We start from the raw sequence: 24265 nt of genomic DNA, 5'->3' as shown, positions 1-24265 counted from the left end.
ACGTAGCTTACATAAGTAATAACTGATTATATGTGTTATATTTTTGTACCTAGTTCAGGATATTGTTGACACACATCAATGATCATATCTCAAGATAATTTTTATCATCACAGTAGTTTCTCAGTTATTTCCATGTCAGTAGTTTATATGTGTGATCATTGCCTAGCTGTAAAAAACATAACTCCCAATACCGGGTTAAAAGGAAGAGTCAACAGAAACAAATCTGATGTAATTAAATAATGATGAAAGGAAAAGTTTGAGTACACAAGTAAAGTGCATTATTCAGGTATCTGCCATAACTAACATTAAAAATATTTTTAATTGACTTTTTATATTTGCCTGTCAGTGACTGGCAGTCAAAAGTAGCTGTTCAGGAGCTTTGATAATACAGTCCACTTTCAGCATTACTGTACTAAAGCCTTAAATGGATATCCATACAAACCATCCCCATGACCGAGTCTCTGTATTGATACCTTCAAATTATCATTTTTTTAAATTTCTTTATCATTGTACCTTTCATTACAGTTTTGGGAAAATACAGATCTGTCTGTCTTTTACAGAAATATTATTAGTTATGTAGAAGCCAATTTTGGTAACAGTGATCTGCTGAAGGTCTCAGAGGAGTTCTGTGTAAAAGAGGAAATTTGACACTCTTCAGCTTAAATGAGTGCCCTGGGACAGTTTGCATTTAAAAGCCTAACAAAGCAGAGGTTAGTTGAGGAAGGTGGTTTATCTGACTATATAAAATATTTTCTGTTCTCTTCGCACATCTCCGCTCATCACAGAACTGCAATTTCAGCCTTCTGAGCTTGTTCTAGTATCTGTCCTCCTTGTGATACTTTCTGAGACCCCTCTTTTCCTTCAGGTGATTTTACTTCTCTTCCTCTAAAAGGAGGGCTTTTTTTCCTTTCTCTGTCTTTTCATGTCTTCATCAAGAGCATGCACAAGCATATATATATACTAAAACACTAAGCACCACTCGTTCTTTCTTTGATTTATTTTATGCATCTACACCAAGTCCCCTCGTGTGTTGCACAAATTCTGCTTCCAGTCTGTTTTTTGCTGATGTCAATGAGCTTCTCTCTGTTGATGTCTGGAACCTTCTGCAATTTATTTGTGCAGCTTCTACAATTTATTTGTATTTTAAAGTTACTGTATCTCTGATAAACAGAAATTGCATCAGGTTGATACTTGGGATGCTGGTCCTGTCAGTAGCCCCAGGCTACTGGGGCACTTCTGAATAATTGTGAGCTATAAAAGTAACTAGAAGTTAGAGAAAGATGCAGCCATCTGTATAATCTAATGATGCTGGAACTCATATGAATGATTGGAAAGCTCTCAGTCAAGTGAAAGGAGCAGCAATAGTCTAATTATATATTATATATTGTACATGATCAAAGACACAATTTATCTTTTCTTTTTTGCTATAATAGAAGTGAGATGATTTTTGCTTTGTCTTCAAATGGTACAACTTGTCAGAAAGGATTGTTACTTGTTAATTAAGGTGGTATGTTTGGATTGTTTCCTTTTTAGTCCTTCCTGGTGGACATAAATACTTCCTTTATTGATACTTTAATATTCATTATGCTACATAGAACTGAAGCTATTTCTGGCTTTTTCAATAGTAACTGACACCTTCTGTGTACAGCATCTCAGCTTCCTGTTTACACTGTCAAAAATCTGTGCAGTTCAAAATTTCATTAACAGCATAACCTGAAAGCAAACCTCTATGATTCCTGTATTTTTTTTTTTTTTGGTCTAAAAGGCCATATTTACAGCTAAAATTATTCACATAAACCTTAGCATGGCTAGGAAATGGGCTTTTAGTTTTTGTCATCACCAGTTTATTATTATGCTTCTAGCCTTTTACTCTGCTTATTATAAAACCAGAGGATAAGGAGTTTATTTTCTCATGTTTCTTTTTATTACTCCAGACAAGTTCTTCACAAACAATGATTCATTACTAACAAAATAGTTCTTGATTATCTGTAGGTGAAAGCATTGAAAGAGTTCTGTGAGAGTTGTGCTCCATGAAAGAATGTTTGATTTGAGATTTTATAAGTTTGAATATTTGTGTGTGTCCTGATAAGTCATTGCTGTATTCTAAGTGTAATCAAATTTAGGTTCCTCATTAAGATCCCGAGGAGAAAAAAAACCACTATAAAAATCATGTGCTGTTGTTTTTTTTTTTTTTTTATTTATATGAAAGAAGTAACTTCTTCATATGTTTTAAGGTCATAAAAGAGCTGTTTCATGATACAGTGGCTGCTAAATGCTTTCATAGTTAAAAAAAAAAATTGGATGAATTAATAATAAGAATTTATTGAAAGCTACAGAGAAAAGCATGTCTCTCTGATGATGGCTGTATGCCACAAACTGAAAGCTGTAAAAGTATTGTGAAGAAGCGTCAGTAACTTATTTTAGACTTTTATTCTGACCCAGCCTTTTCCTAAGTTGAAATATCCAGCTCTGTATATGTTTATATGAGGATACACGTATATGATTGTGTAGATTGATTCTGTGCTCCAGTTGATTAATTTGTTTTTTTCCCTTTGGATATTGAGTGTTGACTGAATTTTGCAAATTACAGACAGTGAAAGACAGTGTTCAAAGTGGGGCAAAGAGTAGGACCACCTCCCTGTTTCTCTAGAAGTATTTATGATACAGTTCTCTAAAAGCTAATTGTTGCCTCATAAAATACCAGTATTGATACAATAGTTTTATTCATACTGTTTAATGGCAAAAAGATTGTCACGTAGTTCCAGCATCTTTCACTGATCAATAAATGTAACAGTCCCCAAAGCATCATCTTAATCACCTTTTTCTGCTCATGTTTTAGAAAGTGAAATAATATGCCGGCATCAAGTATCCACACAGTCAGCAAAGTACAAAGGTGAAAAAGTTTATGCCAAAGACATTGGCAGCCATTTATGTACAAGAAAACTTTATGGTTCAAATTGTGTATGGCTTACTGTTTGTAAAGGCTCATTAAAATACCCTGAATATGTTCTGTTTTTAATACTGCTTATCAGAATTACATACTTTTTGTTTACTTACAGTATGAAAGAGGCTGGTTTAGGCCATAAACAGTGGAGGGGTGGTCCCATTTCATCAAACTGCAAGCAGTGTCCAGTAGTTTATACCAATCCTGTTTGTGGATCAGATGGTCACACATATTCTTCTCAGGTAAGAATTGAATAAAGAACTAAATTAATCTTTCGTTGTTCCAGTCAATTCCAGCTCTTGGAAAATAACATAATGTATTGTAACACAAACCAGTATTTATTTGTTTTGGCTAAAATACGTGTTACAGAATGCAAACTACAGCAATTCTAGTATTTTGTATGATGTAAAAGGAAAACGGTAGCAAACCCTAAGCAGCATAAACCAGCAGTACCTGGAGCTGCTGAGTTTAGGAGTGCTCTGCAATGTAACGGTGTGACAAGGCACCATGGCCAGGTTTTGAGTAGCCAAAAAAGTGTTGGGTGTCCCCAGCTGGGGGTAGAATAGGCATGTTAAATCAGATTTTGCAGTTGAGCATTGAAGGTGTGCTTCAGATTCCAGGCACTTAGACATAGATGTAACATACCCAAAAAAAAAAAAAAAAAAAAAAAAGGCAGTAATGTAAGGGATTTTTGTATATTGTTCCTTGCAACAGCGTATTATGAGTCTTAAGATTGTAATCAAATCTTCCTTTTCTAGTCCTTACCCACCTGTCTTTTTTCTCGTATATATCTAGAGATAAAATAATAATTTTAAAATGTTGCCATCAGTTTACCCAGTCTTGTTTGGATGAAATATTTTGTTCTGCTCCTGCTGAAATCCAAAAATCCTGGGACTGCATTAGTACAGTGCTGAGGTGAAATTGTGAGATGGAGGGACTTCATAATGCTGAAAACAGATTAATTTATTTAGCATCGTTCGTTAAAACTTTGAGCAGAAGAATGCTCAGCCAGTATTAACAACTGAGTTTTGTTTAATAGAAAAAAATGTGGGCTCTTGATAAACCCATTTTTCTCAGCAGCAGCACAGTAGTTCAGTAGTGTGAAAAGAGCTACTGTATTCTATCTTACTGACACTGTGTTCTTACACTAACAAATTGTTTCATTAGGAGATAATATCCAGTACTTCAAGAGAAGTATAATAATAGATTAAAATGATGAAGATATAAAAGCTCTGTGTTTGTTACTTATGAAGAAAAAATTCTGTATCGCATTTTAAACAAAATACTTCAAGGATATTTCCTAGTGTCTAAAGATATTTAGAGTTTGCATAATTTTTTGTTTGTTTTTTTACATAATCACAAATTAATCACATCTGAAGTTTACACATCTGTAGTCGCAAACAAGAAAATACAAAAAAGAATCAGTTTCCAGGAGGGGCTGGGTGTTGGATTGAACACCAAGTATCTTCTCCCAGGATATTGTATTCTTGATAAACTAAAAACATCAGATTTATCTAATCCTAAACCCTGACAATACTTAGGCTTTTATCCTAAATCTTATGTTAGAAAATGTTTTTCCTACTAACTTGAATATTTAATTATAAGTATTTGGTCTAGAAACCCTAGTTTTCCTTTACAGAAAGCAATTAAAAAATTTCTAGTGCTTACACCAGCTTATCTGAGGCCCTACAAATGAATTCTGGACTCTTTGGCAGAGCTAAAAAATACTTCCTTTCATTGACACTATGACTTTAATTTAGAAATTTGAAAAGTATTCTGATTTTCATTAACTGTAGTCTCTTGCCTATGTTTTTTGTGAGCTAAAAGTGTGCTGGCTTCTTACTAGACATGAGGTGATGCTGTCATTTAGTATTTACTTTGCTTTGCCGTTCAAAGGTTCAGGCAGTCTTTAAGTCTCAAGTCCAGGCTGCACACAGATGTAACACAGATGGTAACCTCTACAATTTTGCAATTTAAATAGATAAGGTAGATAAGTTAATATAGTTAATACTGGATGAGCAACTTTTTTATTTTTTGAATACTGTATACTTCATTTATTGCAATCTCTCCCTATGTTCTTCCTAATGTAATACCAAGATCACCCCACTTTAACCTCATTGTTTATTTCCTATTTTACCATATAGGAATGCTGTGTTCTAAATAGCTCTGTAGGTAGAGGTGACCTTTCTGGCCTCTCGTGGTCTGGTCTGGAGTAGAGGCACAAAAGTCTATAAATATTGATGAGATGTAGATATTTTTAAGTCAGTTCATGTGTTAAAGGTGCAGCTGTTCAAAGGGAATGATGAGGAATGAGTGGATTAAATAGGCACACTGTGCTCCCATTCCAGTGCATTGTCAGTGTAGCAGTACCCGTTATCCAGCCTCAATATCCCTTGCATGCCAACAATGCAGAAGTAACATACCATCAGAGATATTTTGGGTTGTACTTTTTTCTTCCACTGCCTTGTAATTGTAGATTTCAAATCTCAGCTTACAGAAGAAATAACATCATTGCCACAGAATATTTATATTAGTCTATAAATATTTATTTTTATTTATTTTCAGTGATATGAGGATTTTGTATTCTGTGCTACCAGTTGCATCAAAACAGAGGTCCTTGCCAGGTTATTTCAAGAGCAGTGTTTTTAAAAATTGACTAGACAAATATTTGTGTTCCTGTACTCCAGGCAAAGTTTGTTTCATTATGTTGTCAAGCTCCAGTAGGAGTTTATACAGCACTTTTCTTGTATTTAGAAAGCATTCATTAATGACTCTGGAAAATTGTATAATACATTTTCAGAAAATAAGTCATTAAGTAGTAATAGGATTGTAGAACACAGCCAGACAGTTAACATTTGTCAGAAGGATGCACTTTTGGGAGTATATCCTTGCTTTTCAGGACAAGTCCATGAAATGCTTGAATTAACTTATGTAACTGCTATTTCATGCATGTGTTTTGCTTTGGAAAGCAAACAAGCCAAAAAAAAAAGATGATAGAATAGCTGGACGATCTAGAAAGAAAAGTTTTCTCCTAAATTGGGTTTTTCCAGAGTCAGGTAAGGACATTTTGTTTCCCTCTCATTTTTGCAGTCCAAGTTAGGTTTACTACTTAGCTGTTTTCTCAGCTCACAATTAGTCACATGAAGTCAGTGTAAAAGAAAAGTGGCAGGTGTAAGATATTTGTTTCTAGCATTACAACAATGTTGAAACAAAAATATTACATGCTGAAATGTGGAGTAATCAAAGTAAACATGAATCACTGTACTGGAAGAAATCCATTATAAAGAGATCCTGCCATTGCTGTGGCACAGTGGTGGTACAATTTTTTGCTTAATGGCTTTAAATAATACTGCATGTGTTCTACAGTTGGTGTGTTTTTTGCCTTCTGCATTTCTCTAAACTTTGGCACTTGAAAGTGCAGTGTGCATTTTTACACTAGGAATTCTCAAGAAGTGCTGTCTCACGAGGCTTTAGTACCCCTATGTACTTGACATTCTCCATGAAAAACACAGCCTGTTTGTAGCTTCATCTTTCCTGGGATTAATAGGGAAATAAAAGGACATGAAGTGCAGCTCAGATGGGTCATTCTGAGACAGCAACCCAGCTGCTGCCATTCTTTCACCCAGGGAGGCAACTCACTGCTGTGCAGCACACGCTGTAAAGCTGGTGTAAGTGGGATGAGATGGTGATGCTCAGGCTTGGATGCTTCTGTTGGAACAAATTCTCCCATTTTGCACTATATTGTAGCTGAACTTTCAGAAAAATGGCCAAGAGGAGAAAAAAAAATATGGTCATGCAGATGAATATTCTTTTGAGTGGGTTTTGCATGGTTTGGTTTCAGCTCTGGTGTTTGGTGTATTAGGCTGAAGTTTTCTCTCTTAAGGTGAATGCAGCTGAAAATTAGTTCCACTTCAGCAAAATCTAACCTTAAATAAGATCAATGAACAGTGCTTGCAATATTTTAAAACACAGCAGAAATAACTTAATCTTTATATTATGCCCATTGCCCCATGGTTTTATGCCAGAATCTCTTTGGCAGTTCTATTGTTAGCAACACTTTGCTCAGGATGGCTTCATACTGATAGTGAATTTTTTATGAAATATATTTTCTCCTACCTATGAAAGCTTCTTGTTATTTATGACAACCCTGTATGTGTAAATAGCAATAATTATTATGTTTTTCAAAAGTAATGGGTCTAAACTAGCTTCTAAGACTAAGATGCAAACTGTATAGAAAAGCAGTCAGAAAAGAGGACAAAAATCTTGAAAGACTCCACAGATAGACATGTGGATTTAGGTCTTTTTAATATTCAAATACTTTCTTCAGTGTCCCAAGTTACAATTCCTTTCTATGAGGAGGTTCAAAAGAGTTGGGGATAAAATTGCACTGTCGGAAGGAGTCAGTTTAATATTCCATTCAATTAATGTTTATCATTTTGCATTAATCTGAAATAGATTTTTATTCTCAGGGCATTCCATATTTGACTTCTTTCTTTTTAATATCATCGCTATCTTTATTCTTTTCAAGTATTTTGAAATTTTAACTTAATAATCTGTATCTCTTAGCGGTGTGTTTGGTACAAGACGGCTTGTTGTGAAGAAACAAAAAAAATACATAGTGGCATTTTTAGTCTTTGTTGTTATTTTAAGGATTGTGATTTTATATAACTTAAATTGATTTAAATGTATTAATTAGTGTATTGTGAGCTTTCAGGTTACATGCCTGAGCTGCTGACAGTTCTTTTCTGCTTCAGGAGAGATTGCTAGAAACAGAATTGCTATTACAGAATAGATGTTTTGTATTAGTAAAAAAAGTATATTTCACAAGCCTGATTCAATGTATGTCAGTCTTACTTGTTAAATTGGGCTAATCCACTTTGCCTTTCCATTTTTATCTGCCTTGTTACTAAGCAATCTGCTGTAGACTTAACTGTCAGTTGAAATGTAGCCAAAAATATTAAGGTTAAATTGTTACCCGCCACCTTTAGTAATAAAATAATGTAATCTCTCTGAAATAAATTGTTTGACAGTGTTCAGGTTCTTTTACTTTTACACCTGCAGGAAGCAGCTTCTTCCAGGTGTTCTTCCAGCACTGATGCGTTTCCCTAATAAAAATAGATTTTGTCAAAAGGGGCATCTCAAAATTGAGATTTGTGCCTCTCGCCCAAGCAACACCCAGCCAAAATCACCCTGTTGTAAGTGGAAAAAATTAAAAACTTCTTCAGACCAAATGTGGGTTGTACTGTTACAATGAACTTGTGGCTCAGATACACTGGTAAATAAAAAGTGGTGTTGGGAAGTGGGGGGGTGGGGAGGGGGAAACAACTCAAAAAAAATGCCAGCAAACCATGGCTAGCCCTTCTTCTGCCCCATTCTCTCCCCTTAAGAAACCCCACAAATAATGAAAACCCTGTAGCAAACCTCTCTTGAATGAGACTGATGAATAGACAGTGATAAAAATAAAATGTGTCATGCTTGATTGATCCTGGAGAATACTTTGGGTCTTTACAGAAATAATGGAAACTGATTGTTTATTGTTTAAATGCTTTAAAAAAGACAATAAAAAAATAAGGAAATAAGATTGGCTGAAGCTAAAGAATCAGACATGGATGGGTTTTGCCAGTAGCGCCTGAAATTTTATCTGGAACCTTTATATTGATAGGATGTGGTATTAAAAAAAAAAAAAAAAAAAAGCAAAGAAATATCATAAGGGTGACTAACTTTATATAGTCCATATTTTCAAATAGACTGATGTACTAAAAATTCCAAGTTATGTCAAATTATACATAACTGATCTCTTCTTTATCTACTGCATTGAAAATAAATAGCTGCTAAAGCTGTAGAGAAAGAAGACAATAGCTTAGATAACAAAATGCTTTACAGAAACTTTAATATTTTGAAATTCTGAGCAATTCAGTATTTCTCAGACTAGGATGATGTATTTATATGAGCAGAAATTGAATTTGATTCGCTTTTTCATTTCCAGAATATCATGTTTGTTTAATATATTGAATTTACATTAAGAGATACCTAAACTTTAATACTTAAATGAAAACAAAAAGATTGACAGCTTTATGGACTGGAAAATATTTTCCAAAGACATAATCTATATAATTCCTTTAAATGGAGGTCCACCTTGGAATGGATGAGATGCTGATGAAGAGCTTAAGGGTCAGGATTGAAGGGAGACAGTGACAGGTGACTTTAAAGTGGGGGACTTCCCAACCAGCTTGGAAGGGGCTTTGAGAAAAGTAGATTTATTTGCCCATGGCAGGAGGGTCTGAACTAGATTATCTCTAAGGTCCCTTCCAGCCCTCACACATGGAGTTGTACTGTGACCTTGTTTTTTAAATGGTTTTATGTTTTTTCTAGAATAGAAAACATCTAGGCTGTAAGGAAAAATCAATAAAAGAGTAGGACAAACAGGTAAGTGAAAGAAGTATCAGTGTTTATTAAAGAACTCTCATGTCACAGCAGTAGGATATGGATAGAAAATTCTGAATGTAAATTTGTGTGTTAACTGTCAAATAGGACAGCCAGCAAAACAAGAGAACATTAGAGATTACAACTAAAATAATTGGAATCATTTTGGCACAGCAGTTCTTTTCCAGAAAAATGTGTCTACATCATACACAGGCAGAAATATATAGGAGCTGAACACAGGAGCTTGGATAGTTAGCCTTGTGGCTCTTCATTCAAAACATAACAAATGAAAACTTGGCTTTGTGTTGTCCTGGTTTTAAACCATATGTGTTTGTCACAGAACAAGGACAATTTTTGCATGTTTCAGAAGTCAAGTACTAACAGCACAAAGGGGAAAGATTTAGGCACAGTTCTGTGTGCCTCTACACAAAATATATCTCTTTAAGCTCAAGAAGAGATAGATATGTGATGTAGTGAAAAACAGTCATGCTTTGGAATGTTAATTCCCACTTGTACAGCACAGTGTTTCTTTCCTGACAGAGTGAAAACTGGTATGAATGTGGAATTTCATAAATATTTTTGTCACTGATAGCACATGGAGCCTTTTATTTTGGACTGTTTAATAAATTACATCTAACTCTTGGAGTTCAAATGAATATTGGCATACTTTTTTAGGTGAGCAAAAAAGCAGGGAGCTGTACAGGCAATATGCTGATAAGAAAACTCAGAGTGCCTAGATGTTTCACCCACTGGTAACTAACTATATAGAATTTATTTTTTATTTTTATTTGCTCCCCCCCCCCCTTGACAAAGAATTCTTCACCACAGTTGACAAAGAATTGTTTAAATGTCTTTGAAACTTCGATGGGATAACCCAGTATGGACTGTCTAGGTCTGTGCATGTTGCTTTTAGTACTTTTATTATTTTTCCTGTAATTGAAACTAATGAACATGCCCTTTAGATGCTATTTTAGCTCACATACAACTTTATAAATATTTCAACTTAGATATAATTGGATGAATTGAACTTGTTTAATTAGCAATGCAATCAGCCAGCATGGCTTAGGAAGTCATATTACATTAAAAATACAGTGATAATGCATACTAATAAGGAATAAGCAAATTGTTTTAACAAAAAAATTCCACACTTTTAGAAGCCATTTGTGTCTTGTTATAAGGTTTTAGAGCTTTGCCATTACTTCTATTTTGCTGCTGCCATTATTCAGAAATTTGCATGCCAGATGACAGTCAGGGAAGAGCTTTACTAGCTGATTTTTGAACCATTGTAGTCAGCTATTTTTTAAGATGGTTGTGTAGGAGAATGAAATGGTTTAGTTCACCTTTAAAAGTGGGTGAATGTCTTCTTTGATGTTCATTTTTAAATTTGTAGTGGGAGCTTGAAATGTAAAGTTAGTTCTATCTAAGCAATATTTATTTTTCTGTGTCTCAAGAAAATTTCTCCAAATTGCAAAGTACTGAATGCCAGCAATGGGGTGCACCAAGGATTTTGCATACACACGGTACTGAGTCACATTCTGTGCATCTCTAGCTTGGGTGGGATAAACACGATGGAGAAGTTTGAAAGAAGGAGCTTGATGAAGTGCTGAGGTTTGGGCTATACAGGCAAGAGCTCTGAATAAGAGCCAGAATTTATGAATTTGAGTGTATGTTTGAATATATCAGAAAGAGATTTATGTTTTTTGTGTTAAGCATGCTTAGAATAAGCTTTTAGTAAATTTTTGGACTGCATTAATGTTTATATTTTTGGAATAAGTTAAGGCATGATATAATATGTAACATGGTTATGTATTTTTATTCCTTTTATGAATAAGTTTAAAAAAATATTTTTAAAATTTGAAATATATTTTTACACAATTTATTGTATTCAAGGAATATTGAAATACTAATTTGGATGTGAGGAAATATATTGCATTTTTTACACAAATACTAAAAGCATTATTATTAATTTTTCTCAACTTACTAGAAATAGTGTATTTCAAGTAATGATTTACCATTAGTTAAGATTTATGTTCTTACTTGCTGGTATAAAATATTAGTTAGCCCGTTTGCCATATGCATAGAATAGGATAGTAAACTATATATTTTTCAAACTGAGTAAGTGTCTAAAAATTCAGACAGCTGATTTTAAAAGCAGATAAGTTCTTCGAAGGATTTGCAGAAGCTCCTGAGCATCATATGTCTCTAATAGCCTCTAAGTAGGAAAGCAAAGATAAGTAGGTGCCTAATTTAAATAATCCCAGTAGGCATCTATTGGCATGTTTCTGTGATTTAATATGTGTTCCAGGGTGTTTGAAAAAGATTGAATATCTAGTTGACCTGATTTCAGTGATTTCAAGCTTTAAATGTTGTACTATTGCACTGCAGAGCATTGAAGGAAACAGACAAGAGTTAAGGTGAATGGGAAGAAAACTGTGCATACAGGTTTTCATTTTGTCATGAAAATAGCATTCTCTAATTCATAGCTTCATAAAAAACGTATTATCAGTTGTCTTTCAACCACAGAAGATTTTCTTTGTTCAGGGTCTTGGTTCAATATACACATTTTCTGGTTTTTCTGCTCAAAATGCTAGTTGCATGTCTTTATGGTTCATATATTCAACAGTTGTTTTCATTTTCAATAGCAGTACTTGTTTGCTGAAAAGCTTTTTATCCAAACTCCTATTTTTTATGTGAGAAATACACATGCTTAGCAGGTTACTGATGAGACAAGGCATTTGTAAATGTGGGTGATGCTTCATGGATAGATTTGCACATTAATTTTTCCTTTCTTACGCTTGAATTTTTTGAAAATGTGGTCTCTTGGCAATATGCCTAGCCGCATTTGCCTTGAAATTCTGTACCTTCTTGGCCGCTTTTTATAAAGAAAAACCAAATTACATAAAATTTTCCAAATTAGATTTACCACATCATTAACTTTAGTTGGATTTTCACCTTCATTTTAAGCCAGCCTAAAGTGATTGCATGCAGCAGTCCTTCTCTTCCATGTTCTGTATCAGCTAATGGTCTGTGTTGAACTGAACCTGGAACACACCTGATCAACACTCACCCTTCCCACCCTGCCCCTGTATTGGGTGACAGGAACCACCAACTGAGTTAAAAAAGATACTTGCTTTTACATATTTGACTTAGATTCAAATCTGAGGACATAATTTCGCATAACATTTTGCACCAAATACAGTAGAGGCAAATTTAATGCTGGGGAATATATGTAGGCTTTCTAAAATAGGAGTAAAGTTTGAAAATGGGGAAGGTGGTTAAGAAAACAGCACGAAGATGAGTTGAAAGCACATAGTACTGAGTACTCAGAGATTATCTGTTCAGCTGTCAGAGATTCCAGCTTCTAACAGGAGAGAGAAAACATCTGTATTGATTCATGAATGTGGAGCTCTGTGGGAAAGATTTCTACCTGGGAAACATACAATGATACTGGGAAAAATATATCTGTGTGGTACTCTAGCAAAGAGCTCTTTTCTCAGAGATTCTGTTGATTGCATTGTACAGAAATCTTCTGACCATGAGTTGTTGGTCATCTAGAAAATATACAGAAAAGAAAGAGCTGGGAGCGTGTTGTGGTGGGAACATACAGACTTCAAAGGATATTTGAAATAAACCCAGCAATTCTATTTGTAGCATACAATATCAGGGGGAGTCTGAATTTAATTATTTGTGTATTTTTTCTTAGAATTGGATAGCATGCCCTGTTGGATTTTTAAATGTACAAAAACATCAGGGACTTCTACAGAGCTGTCATTGAGATAAGGTACACTTAAAAGTGATGGTTACCTTTCAAGATGAGATTCTGCAGTTGCATAAATATTAATTATTAGTTGCCTAAAAAAGTAATTTACTAAATTCTCAGTATTAAACATTATGGTGTTCTAGAAAGTATTTCTGTAAGTATCAGCACCTCAGCAGATGAAAATATCTGGAAGACTCTTAATTGAATTCTCACTTTGTCCAGTATTACAGATATGCATCTGTTTAGAGAATGGTGTGTTAGTGTATCTGGCCAGACTTCAGTCTTTCAATGTGAAGGGCTTGAAGTACATAGGGGACACAGTATTTACTGGACATCTAGATGAATATCCTAATTTCAGCTAATTTCTGCTGACTTCTGTGCTGTCGGGGTGTACCAGATCTGCTTCCACCTGCCCAGGATGTATACAGATGGAAAAGAGGGATTGGAGGGGAGTGTCTGCAGATTGTACCTCAAGGCTTCTGTTCATGAGCTTCTGTTCTTCACGTGCCAGAGAAGTCACAGGTGTCTTCATTACTTAGTTTGAGTTAGTTTTGTTTACAAGCCACTAGACATTCCTGGCAAGACAGTACTGTTGTGGAAGATGTTATCTTGCATTGACGTTGAGGCCTTCTCAAAAAGGAACAGAATTAAGTCTGTGAGAAAAAGCAGATTGATAAAATTATTGGAAATGCCAGGATGAATGTGGTACAAGGACTTTATCTTTCTTTTTGGGAAGACTTATAATGCAATTCTAATTCTGTTGCTTTCTTCCAGAGGGCTCTTCACTCACTTAACACAGAGAATGGATATTCCTCCCTTTTATCTAATCAGGAAATTGTTGTCAGTACACTCTTATGTCTTTTATTATATGGTAGCCAGACAGTTAAACTAATTTTCTCATCTACTTTAATATGTCTTTATTCCCTGTACATTTTGAGAAGTCTGCAAATAGCAACTAATTTACAGCTGTCTCACACGCTGTCCCTCTGTGTGATATGTCATTTTATAGATAGATGATGCTTCTGCAGATAAAAGCAAATAAATTATATGTGAGATGTGGATATCCAATTTAAGGATTTTTTTGTTCATATTTTACATTGCAAAGCATTTATATATTCAACTAATTTTTGTTTTAGTTTATCTAAAAATATTTACCATGTTCCCAAATAATATATCAGGTTTTCAAGAGCTCAGGAGAGCACAAATACACTCAGTACCCAAGGGAATTTTGCTGAAATTATCTAGGATCAATAGACCAGTATAAGCATTACTTTTCTTTTCTTTTGTGCCATCTCCCTAGTTCACTCATTACACATCTTTGAAACTCTTCAGTAAATGAACAAGATTTATACAAGCAATAATCTTTTGACACTGGTTCATTCCTGGAGCGGGTTGGTACTGTGCTTCCCAGCTGAATAAGCTGGATGCCATCTGATCCCCCCGTGTTCTCAAAGCAAGATAAGATACACAGGTGGAACTCCTGGTGGATTTATCTAAGCCTGGTCGTAAAGACAATTATTGAGATTCAAAAAGCTTCTCCAATGATTTGTTTTAAGATGGCATTACCCTTCTTAAAACGTCTGCCTAGTATCTAATTTATTACTTCTCTGCAGCAGTTTCAGACAATTATTTCTTGTAACATTCATCGTGGTATTCTTTTCAGGTATCTTTCAGGTGTCTTTTGCCTATTTGACAGCTGTTTTGTGAATAGTCTTTTCTTAAGACCCAGCCCTTCAGCCTCTTTTTGGCTACTATTTTCTAGGTTTCTCATTATTCTTGTTACTCTTTTTCCATTTAATTCCTGTCTTTGAAACCTTGTCACAATCTGTACAATGCTGCCAGAGCTATGAGAAATTATTTTACATGTTTTGTAGGTTGCACTAACATTTGTATATCCTGGCATAATGTTTTTAAAAAGCATTCAGTTGTTCTTAATGATCACTAGATCATCCATTCTATTTTTCCTTTAGAATGGATGTCTAGCAACTTGCTCCGGCTTGTTGTTAATATCTTGATTATTTTGTCTATGTAACAGTAGAACATAGGAGTTTTCTGTATTGAATTACATTACATTACATTACATTACATTTAGCCTATTTTAATATTATGACTATTTTTATATATTTCTATGTTCTAAAACTCTTCTATGTTTAATAGGATATCCTTTAGCTTATCTTCCAACCCTCTAGAATCATAGAATAACCTCAGTTGGAAGGGACCCACAGGAATCCGCGTGTCCAACTCCTGGCCTGCACAAGACAGCCCCAAGAGTCACACCATGAGAGCCTTGAGCTCTGTCAGGCTGGTACTGTGACCACTTCTCTGGGGAGCTTCTTCCAGTGCCCAGGCACCTTCTGGGTGAAGAGCCTTGTCCTAGTATGCCACCTAAACCTCCCCTAACACAGCATCAGACCATTCCCTTGAGTCCTGTCACTGCTCACCACAGGGGAGAGACCAGTGCTGCCCATCCTTTTGCCCTCCCTGAAGCTGCAGGCTGCAGTGAGGTCTCCCCTCAGTCTCCTCTTCTCCAGGCTGAACAGACCAAGTGACCTCAGCCACTCCTCATACAGCTTCCCCTCCAGGCCCTTCACCATCTTTGTGGCTCTCCTTTGGAGGCTCTCTAATGGCTTATATCTTTTTTTTATTTTGTGGCACCCAGAACTGCACACAGGACTTGAGGTGAGGTTGCCCAGTGCAGAGCAGAGCAGGACAATCCCCTCCTCCTTGCCTGGCTGGGGATGCTGTACCTGATGCCCACCAGAGCACGGTTGGTCCTCCTGTTTACCAGGGCACAATGACTCAAATTCGACTTGCCATCAATCAGGACCCCCAGTTTCCTTTCCACGGTGCTGCTTTCCAGCATCTCATTCCCCAGCTCAGCTGTATTCATCCAGGGTTGCCCCATTCTAGGTGCAGGATCTGGCACTTTCTTTGTTGATCTTCATACAGCTGCTGATTGCCCACCCCTCTTATTTGTCCAGGTCTCTGTGCAGGACCTCTCTGCCTTGGAGGGAGTCAACACCTCCTCCCAACTGAATGTCATTGGCAAACTTACTTCATATACTTTTGAGTCCTGCCATCCAAGTTGTTTACGAGGACCTTGAAGAGCACTGGCCCTACAGTGGAGCTGTGCAGAACCCCAGTAGTAACTGGACACCAGCCTGATGTTCCCCTAGTGTTGTCCCATTCACCCCACAGTGCTTTGTGTCCAGCCCATGAGTCAGGGGCTCATGCATCGCATGATGAGTTTATCCAGCTGTCTGCTGGACATTTTGTCCACAAATGTGGACAAATGTGAGAGACAGCACTGAGAGCATTACTGAAATCCAAAAAGATTACATCGACTGGCTTCCCTTGGTCAGCTAGGTGGGTAACTTCATCGCAAAAGGAAATTGTCCAGTTGGACTTCATCCTCGTTAAGCTGTCTTGGCTGTGGCCATTGATTGCATTGTCCTTCGTATGTCTTCCTGTAACTCCCAGAATAATCTTTTCCATAATTTTACCAGGCATGGAAGTGGGACTGGGTCAGTATTTGCCAGCTTACTGTTAATTCTCCAGATTCCCAAGACCATTGAAAAGCCATGGAGAGAGATGTGGTTGGGAAGTCAGGCAGCTCTTAGAGTACTGCCCTGGCATGAATCCCCTCACACCACCTCTCCCTTTTGACACTCTTTCTCATTGTGTCCTCATAGCCTGCATGCCAGTTATTCCTTTTTCTGTGTTTTTTCACATGTGATGCTTGCTCTTTTACCAGTTTAAGAGTAACACTGAGGGAAGTTTGACCCACCTTTAGTTAACAGAGCTATCTTTACAGTATCCTAGTGCACTGTTAATTTGGGGAATGATGTCAAGAGGTTTGAACCAGAGTTCTGTTCCTGGTGTTGTTAGCTGCTAGTAAGAAATTGTCAGAACTGCCTTTATTCATTTCCAGCTTATGCAAGCACCATGATGTTGCTTTGTTTCTGAAAAAAATGAATATATCTCTGCTGCCTGCCTGTCCTTAAAAGGAGGTCAGTGAGGGTAAAATTTTATCATAGCTGTGAATGGGAATACTGATTTGGAAGTGTTGTATGCTGACCTTGCACTCAGTATCTCCTTTATCTCTGCCTGTGCCAGGTGTTGAGCATTAAATTTTTAGTGTTTAAAAGGGTAGTGTTATTTACAAATAGGAATGAGTAGACAACTTCAAAGAAAAATAAATTTAAAAAAATCTAAACTTGCAACTCATGTTGCTAGCTGAAGCACCTATGAAGTATTTACTAGTCCCTTCAGCAACATTTGAGTGAATCAAAGTTAGAGCATTGGAGTTTTTTAAAAAAATAATCTCTCAAGATTATAATAATATAATAAATAATCTCTCAAGAAAGTATTAAAGAAGTCTTCAGAAATTAAATAGGAGTATTACTTTTTTTTTCTTCACTTGTCATATTCTGTTTCTCAGTAAATCAGACCTGGAATGGGTTTATATGTCAAATCTTAAGTGGCAGTCTCTCCAAGGGGAGTAATCAAAGCCTAAGGGCACAACTATCTGTAGGTTTGAATCCTTAAACTACTAAGTTTGAATAATAAAAACTCTCAGATCTTAAAAACAGAAAGACATAAGACATCTCTTTTTAACAGAGATGAGTATTAAATTCGAGTGATAATCCATTCCACAAACTCCAAATACTGGTTGGAGCATTAAAATATGAATTAGGTCATGTACTTTCTGGAGAGAGGGCTGGTGGGAATCATAGTAATGCAAGCACTCTCCTGTACAGCCAGAATAATTGAGATAGAAAAAGTATTCAGTTGCTTCAAAATCAGCATGGGAAGGTGTTTGCTTTATTTCCATTTTCTAGTCCTTTGTGAGATATTAGTGCTATATAGCTTTCAGTTGGAACAGTTATGTTGGGGTTTTTTTGGGAAATTTAAAAGGTTCTGTTAGTGTAATTTTCCTTTAACCATGCATTTTTGGCCAAAGGTGACAAATTCAGAACTGAAGTACAATCATGACTTTATTTAAGTACACAAAATTTGAGGTGATTATTTCTGTCTTTTTAGTACTGGCAGTGGTGCAAAAATGTACTATTTTGATACAGTGATGCACTTCAGGTCATGCAAGATATAGAACTGCATGAGAGTGTGACAAGACCAGAAGTCTGAGTGCTTAAAAAGTTGATAAAGTTCTGTAAATTCACAGTGCTTACATCTACTTACTGGTGGAAACTTCAGGAGGCTCCTTGATTCTTTCATAGCTACAGTGTTCCCACCCCTTACATATTTTTAGGAGAGAGAGAGAGAAACTTTGACTTTAGCATTCTCTGGAAATCCTGATAATTAAATAATGTAACTGCATTACAATGAAGTTATGTACCCAAACAAAATATGAGTCTGGGAATAAAAGAGAAGAATTCTGGTGAGATTGTTCTGAAGTGTTGTGATGCACAGCAAACACTTCATATTTTTATTTGTTACTTGAATTGCTTTTCTGACTCATATGCTTCTGTGTCCTTTGCCTATTTGATGAGACATCTGGCATCTTTTGTTCAAGGATGAAGTGTTCTCCATAACCATCTTTCTTCTTTTGCTTTGGGAAAAAGCTCTTTGTAGATGCTTCTCCCCTCTGTTTCTTGTTTATGTTTTTCCTGATAATACATTGACAGAACATCCCAGGGAAAGATCTCTATGCAAAGAACTGTTTTATTGGAAGAAAAAGTAAGAGTGACAATGTTTACAATGATACTATTTTCTCTGTATGTGTTTTTTAATTACATTATTTTTATATGCTTGAAAGAACAATTTTGTTTCTCACATATAGTTGGCTTTTCTGTGATTTCTGAGTTGGAGCTGTAAGTACAGAGATCAGAACCTCACAAATGAATCTGTTTCTGTATCAGAAAAGATAGTCACTATCCAGAATTACATTAGGCACAGATTTTCATTTTATTCATTAACACTTTTTACCAGGACACTGTCATCTTAAAGATAGAAATTCAGTGACAAATTCTATAAAAATTGACTCTTTACTGCTTCCTGTCAATAATGAATATTGTTGCTGTGTTTATTTGCTCTTTGAATACAGATAAAACCAATGCAGTCTGCTTCCTATTAGCACGGACGTTCAAATCAGTCTCACACCGCAAGTGCTTTCATGCTTCTGAATTAAGTCTTGGAACTGTAGCCAGGCTAGGAACCCAAAACTTTGTAGCTTTCTTGAATCTAATTTTTGTTACAAAAGTAGCATATATTGCAGAAGACTCTTCTTCCCGCCTCTACACAAAGATTTAAGCATTGCTTCAAATTTCATAGAAGTATAATTTTTTTTAATAAGATATATTTGTGTTAATGATAGTCATTCTGTCTCCCTACAGTGCAAATTAGACTATCAAGCCTGTGTCTCAGGAAAACAAATTTCAGTGAAATGTGAAGGACGTTGCCCTTGCCCTTCTGACAAATCCACAAATGCAGGCAGAAATGACAGGAGAGGTGAGTGATGGTAATTTGTGTAATATTTTTAATACTTATTTCCAGAAGGAAGATTTTGCACATGGAATATTACAGTTATCAGAAACAGTCATTATTCTTGAATAAAACCAGATATATTTTCTTCAAGGTTGTTTCTTTGCCAAGGGTTTTGAAGTTGTACCTTTAGTAAAATACCATGGTATTTTTCAAATCTGCTATTCTAGTGTGAGTTACTGCTGTTCTTTTTTTTCATTTGCTATTTGATACTCCTTGACTCCTTGAGATGCTTATAGGTGCATTTAAAACCAGAAATTAATTCCTTGCACCTCAGTGTTTTCAGTTGGATATTCAAGAAAATGAAGTGTAACAGAAAGGAAGGAAACTTAGAAGTCCTTGTTGCTGGTCACAGGAGCAAGCAGTTGAGCTGTAGAACTGTTAGTAATGGCTGTATCATGTGAGTTTGTTTGAAGAATGCTTGATAGGAATAAATCAGCTTCCTTTTAGACCAGGAATGAGATTATGCTGCTAGAAAATGAAGTTGCTTTGCAGTGCTTCTCAGGCATTTTAGGTGCAGCTGGAACAAACTGGAGAAGAAAAATGGTGGCTGTGCATGTTTGTATTTCAGTGGCTCCCAGGTGATTTTGGAAGGTGGTGGTTAAACAAAACATGACACCATCTTTGGTGCTTCTGGATAGAGAGCGGTCATGAAGTTTTAGGCTACCACAGACCTGAATCTGTCAAGAAAAGCATGATTGGAGGTCTGCATTTTAAAATTTTCTTTAGAATGATCTCTGTTAGATGCATCTTTTTGTTCTGTCTGTATAGTAACACTTTTGATGAGTAAAATACATTGAAAAGACACAAAAATTAGTTTTTAAGGATGTTGGTTTTTTCCTGTAGTAACCTTATAACAATAAAAGAAACAAACATCGCATTCCTGCATTAACGCTGATATTTCATTATTTGAAGCACTATTCCAGATCTATTGTGCAGGTTAGTCTTACTTTCCATTATAAGCTGTAACTACTGCCAAAACTATATTTTTTTTTCTAGTTTAAAAAACAAATTAATGTTCTTTAAACAATGATGAAGATGACCACTATAAAGAATAAACTGTGTGCAGGCATACAAGTCAATTAAAAACTGCTCTGAAACACTTCTTTAGGTCCCTTTTTTCATATTTGGCAATATAATTGATTGTGTAATTAAATATTAATTGAATATATGTAATTAAATACTCCTTGTGCTGGAACCCTCTGCAAAATTATTATCTTGATGTTTTTTAAAGCATTAATTTAGAACTTCATGAAGTATCTTGAAAATAAATAGATAAATATGTCATCTTTTTGCATTGTTAAACAAAATGAAAAGTACTGGAAGACCTGGCATCATGTGGCTAATGTGGCCCCTTTGATAAGATATACAGTGAGTGTAACCTTAATTAATTAAGAGGTTGCAGCATCCTCTAGCAATAGTTTCTGTATCTTCAGGATGGATATTGGAATATTTGCTTAACAGTGGGCATGAAGTGAAATTAAGATAATGAGGTGAAAAGCATCTCTGTGAGTAGTATGCCTACCACTCTCCAGTATCAGTCTTTTATTACGCTATAATTGCCCTTAGTTTTTACCAAGATAAGATCTCCCTGCTGGAAGCTGTTTCACCTGATGCAGTTATTTTTTGTGTGTATTATTTCAAGCATATTTGATTTTTCATATTCCTGTGCTAAAACACTGAAGAAAAATCTAGAGACAATTTTTATTTTTTTGCTTCAAAAAATTGAATTTTTTTAAAATTAAGAATGAACTCTTCTTGATGATTTAAGTTGCCAGGGAATCAAGATTACTTGTTGCCTAGTTATGTAAAAGAAAAGGAAAAAAGGTCTCATGGGTATAGGAATTAACACTAATCCTGTCCTGACAGATTGTCAGAGCAAGCAAAACACAGGGCTTTTCCAAATTCCATGAAATTTGTTAATATATTTTCTTTACAAGGCCAAAAGCCAGGAAACTAGAGAAACATGAAAGTGAGCTGAGCATCATTAGTGAAATTTCAGCTTTTATTGTGACAGTATATAAAATTTCTTGCAACAGAAGTTCTTCTAACAACAGTTATAAGAATACAGTTTTTGGCTTTAAATGGAGCTCTGTAAAGTGTTGTTGCAGTTGGACTCGATGATCTTGGGAGATATTTTCCAGACTAAATGTTGCTATGATTCTAAGCTGTGTACGTGTATGTCAGTTGCTTGCAAATTTGATAACGCTAAACAGGCAAAGTAAGGTTACTGTTCTTTTTCAGGGATAACTTAATAAGGATTTCCAAAAATACCTAGGCTTTTTGGGACAATTGTTCATTTTTCAGATTGAAATTGCTGATTTTTTGGGTGTATCTGGAGAGCATACTATGTCTGTGAACTTTACCAAAATAGTCTTGGTGTGGAATGCTGTACTCCTTTGGGAAGCAAAATTAAACCACTATTCAGAAAAACTGATTTTCTTAAAATGTCTGTGAACTTAATAATGAAATCAGAGAGTTCTTTTAGTTGGAAGTGAACTATGAAATTTGTCTAATCGTTATCTCTGATGAATGCATGAGGCACGTGATGGGATCCAGGCTTTTGTGAAGGCTGTCGCATTTTAATAATACATTTAGAGACATTGAACCCAGCTGACGCTCAGGGTCTCTTGTGTTTAATCCAGAAATGAAAGAGCTAAGAACTTGATTTGGATCTAGATGTGTAAGTTGTTCAGAAAAACAAAAGTTACAAGCAAAAAAAAACCCCAAACCCAATAACAAAGAAAACTCGCAATAAAATAAAAATCTTTACCATCTTTGTTTTGATTGTAATTCAGATTAAGCAATGGATATCATATAAACTACAAACTGTAATAGGTACTCTAGTAATTTTTAAAAAGAGACAGAAAAGACAAACTTAGGGTTACAAATGAGAGAGGGATATCTGCAGAGCATTAGAGACGGTATTAGGGGAACATGAAGTTAGAAGTAAATGGGGAGTAGAGATGAGAGGGAGGGCTTTGGAAGTAACTGGGGAGTACAGAAGAGAGGGAGGGCTTTGGAAGTTGTGTAGAAGCACAGTGAGAAGAGAAGGTAAAGCAGAATGGATGGGAAGCATTACCACTTGTGACAGAGGTGTTAAAGAGACACTTGAGGAAGCATTTTGTTTTCCAAGCATAGCCATTGCCTCATGTGCTGCCTTTGCCCCAATCTCCTTTTGAAGTATGTGCCAGCATTTGGGTACCCAGGTCATACTGAGTTGCACAGCTGTGAATAAAATGATTTCACTGAGTCAGAATCTGCAGATCTTAATTTTCCTGAGCACTTCTGAGGCTTTTTTTCAGTGGTTATGTAGAACCAGAAGCTCAGAAGGATTCTGTGCACTGAACATTTTTAAAAAACCAGGAAGTCTTGTCCCCTTGGCAGTGTCTGGGCACAACTTTTTCTTTCAAATAGTGGTCATGGTCCTTTTGCTCTGAGATGTAGCAAGCCCTGTCCCTTGCTTGTCCTGCTCTTCACTCTGATAGCTAAGAAAAAATGTATGTGATTCAAAGTGTGGTCAATGAAGATCAAAGGCATTTCTGCAGAAATTTTCTCAGCAGATGAGTGTATGGCTGACAGCTCTTAGCTTATGGTTAAAGACCTTCAAAGGTATCTAAAAAAGGTATCTAAGTTATCTCAAATTTGTCTACTCCAGAGTGCATACATTGGGAAAGTATAATTATTCTTAAAATTAAAAATCTTGACAGAGTGCTTTGCTTTATTTCCCTGTCAAGCTGCACTAACATTCTGACAAAAGTGTGCTGTGACATGCCCAGGATCCTGGTCTCCCAGTCTATTTCAAAGATTTGGCTGAGGTGTAGTACAGCATCCTTCTCAATTATGTCTTTGGATACCTTCTTCATAGAAATAAGGTGTGTTTCTGCTCTGACATAGAGTCAAGATTCAGCTAAGACACGCAGTCACACCCAAAAGCTCAGGGCCAATTGAAGGCCCTGCAGTTTAAATGGCAAAAGCTATGTCATTGTTGGTAAAATACTGAATATGCATTTTTATTAGCTACTGAAATAGAAGAATTCAGTCTTAATAATTTTTGAGTTAATCTCTAATAAATCCTATGCTAAGAGCTCACTTGATATTTTCACTAAGATAAGAGATTTAGTCTTATATTCATGGAAGATAAAAAAGGGGCTTCTCTTTCTTTCAGCATCTGAGGTGGACTATGTAGGTAACAAGGAAGCTCTTACAAATGTCATGCTCTTTGGCTCTAAGCTTTTTCCAGGAGGAGGTGAAAAGGCAACATTGTATGCTCAAAGTATTTTCAGTCTGAAAGACTTTAATCACAGAATATGACTGCCCTCTCAGCTGTGTCCTGTTTTATACTGAATATGGCCAAAATGTTAATTGCTTTGTAGAGATGGGGATAAATAACAGTAGGATTAAAGACGCTGTGGGTACTGGTTTGTTCTGTGTGCATCAGTTCTTGAAAAACAAATAGAGGGACAAACAAGCAAGCAACACTCTCCCAAATCCCCTGATTTAATTTGCATAGCATCATCTTTTCAATACATGACCTCTACTACTTTTCATATAGTACAGGTATAGATGCCAAAAAAGAGCTTTTGTTTCATTTACATTCGGAGAGAACACTGACTCATTTCCAAACTTCACAAATA

The 24265-nt window shown here is 35.8% G+C and overlaps 1 protein-coding gene across 1 annotated transcript in view; it reads left to right on the top strand.

The window, feature by feature from the left end:
• The window catches only part of SPOCK3 (SPARC (osteonectin), cwcv and kazal like domains proteoglycan 3), a 157895-nt gene that overhangs the window by 95644 nt on the left and 37986 nt on the right, over positions 1 to 24265 (top strand). Inside the window, exons 4-5 of the mRNA XM_041427939.1 lie at positions 3060 to 3186; positions 19481 to 19595. Of these exons, the coding sequence (XP_041283873.1) occupies positions 3060 to 3186; positions 19481 to 19595 (242 nt within the window). The remainder of the gene's footprint in view (positions 1 to 3059; positions 3187 to 19480; positions 19596 to 24265) is intronic.

Source organism: Onychostruthus taczanowskii, unplaced genomic scaffold (assembly GCF_017590055.1).
Source record: "Onychostruthus taczanowskii isolate IOZ18803 unplaced genomic scaffold, ASM1759005v1 scaffold12, whole genome shotgun sequence".
Classification (NCBI taxonomy): Eukaryota; Metazoa; Chordata; class Aves; order Passeriformes; family Passeridae; genus Onychostruthus; species Onychostruthus taczanowskii.
Note: the sequence above shows the minus strand (reverse complement) of the source record. Positions and strands in the feature narration are given on the sequence as shown.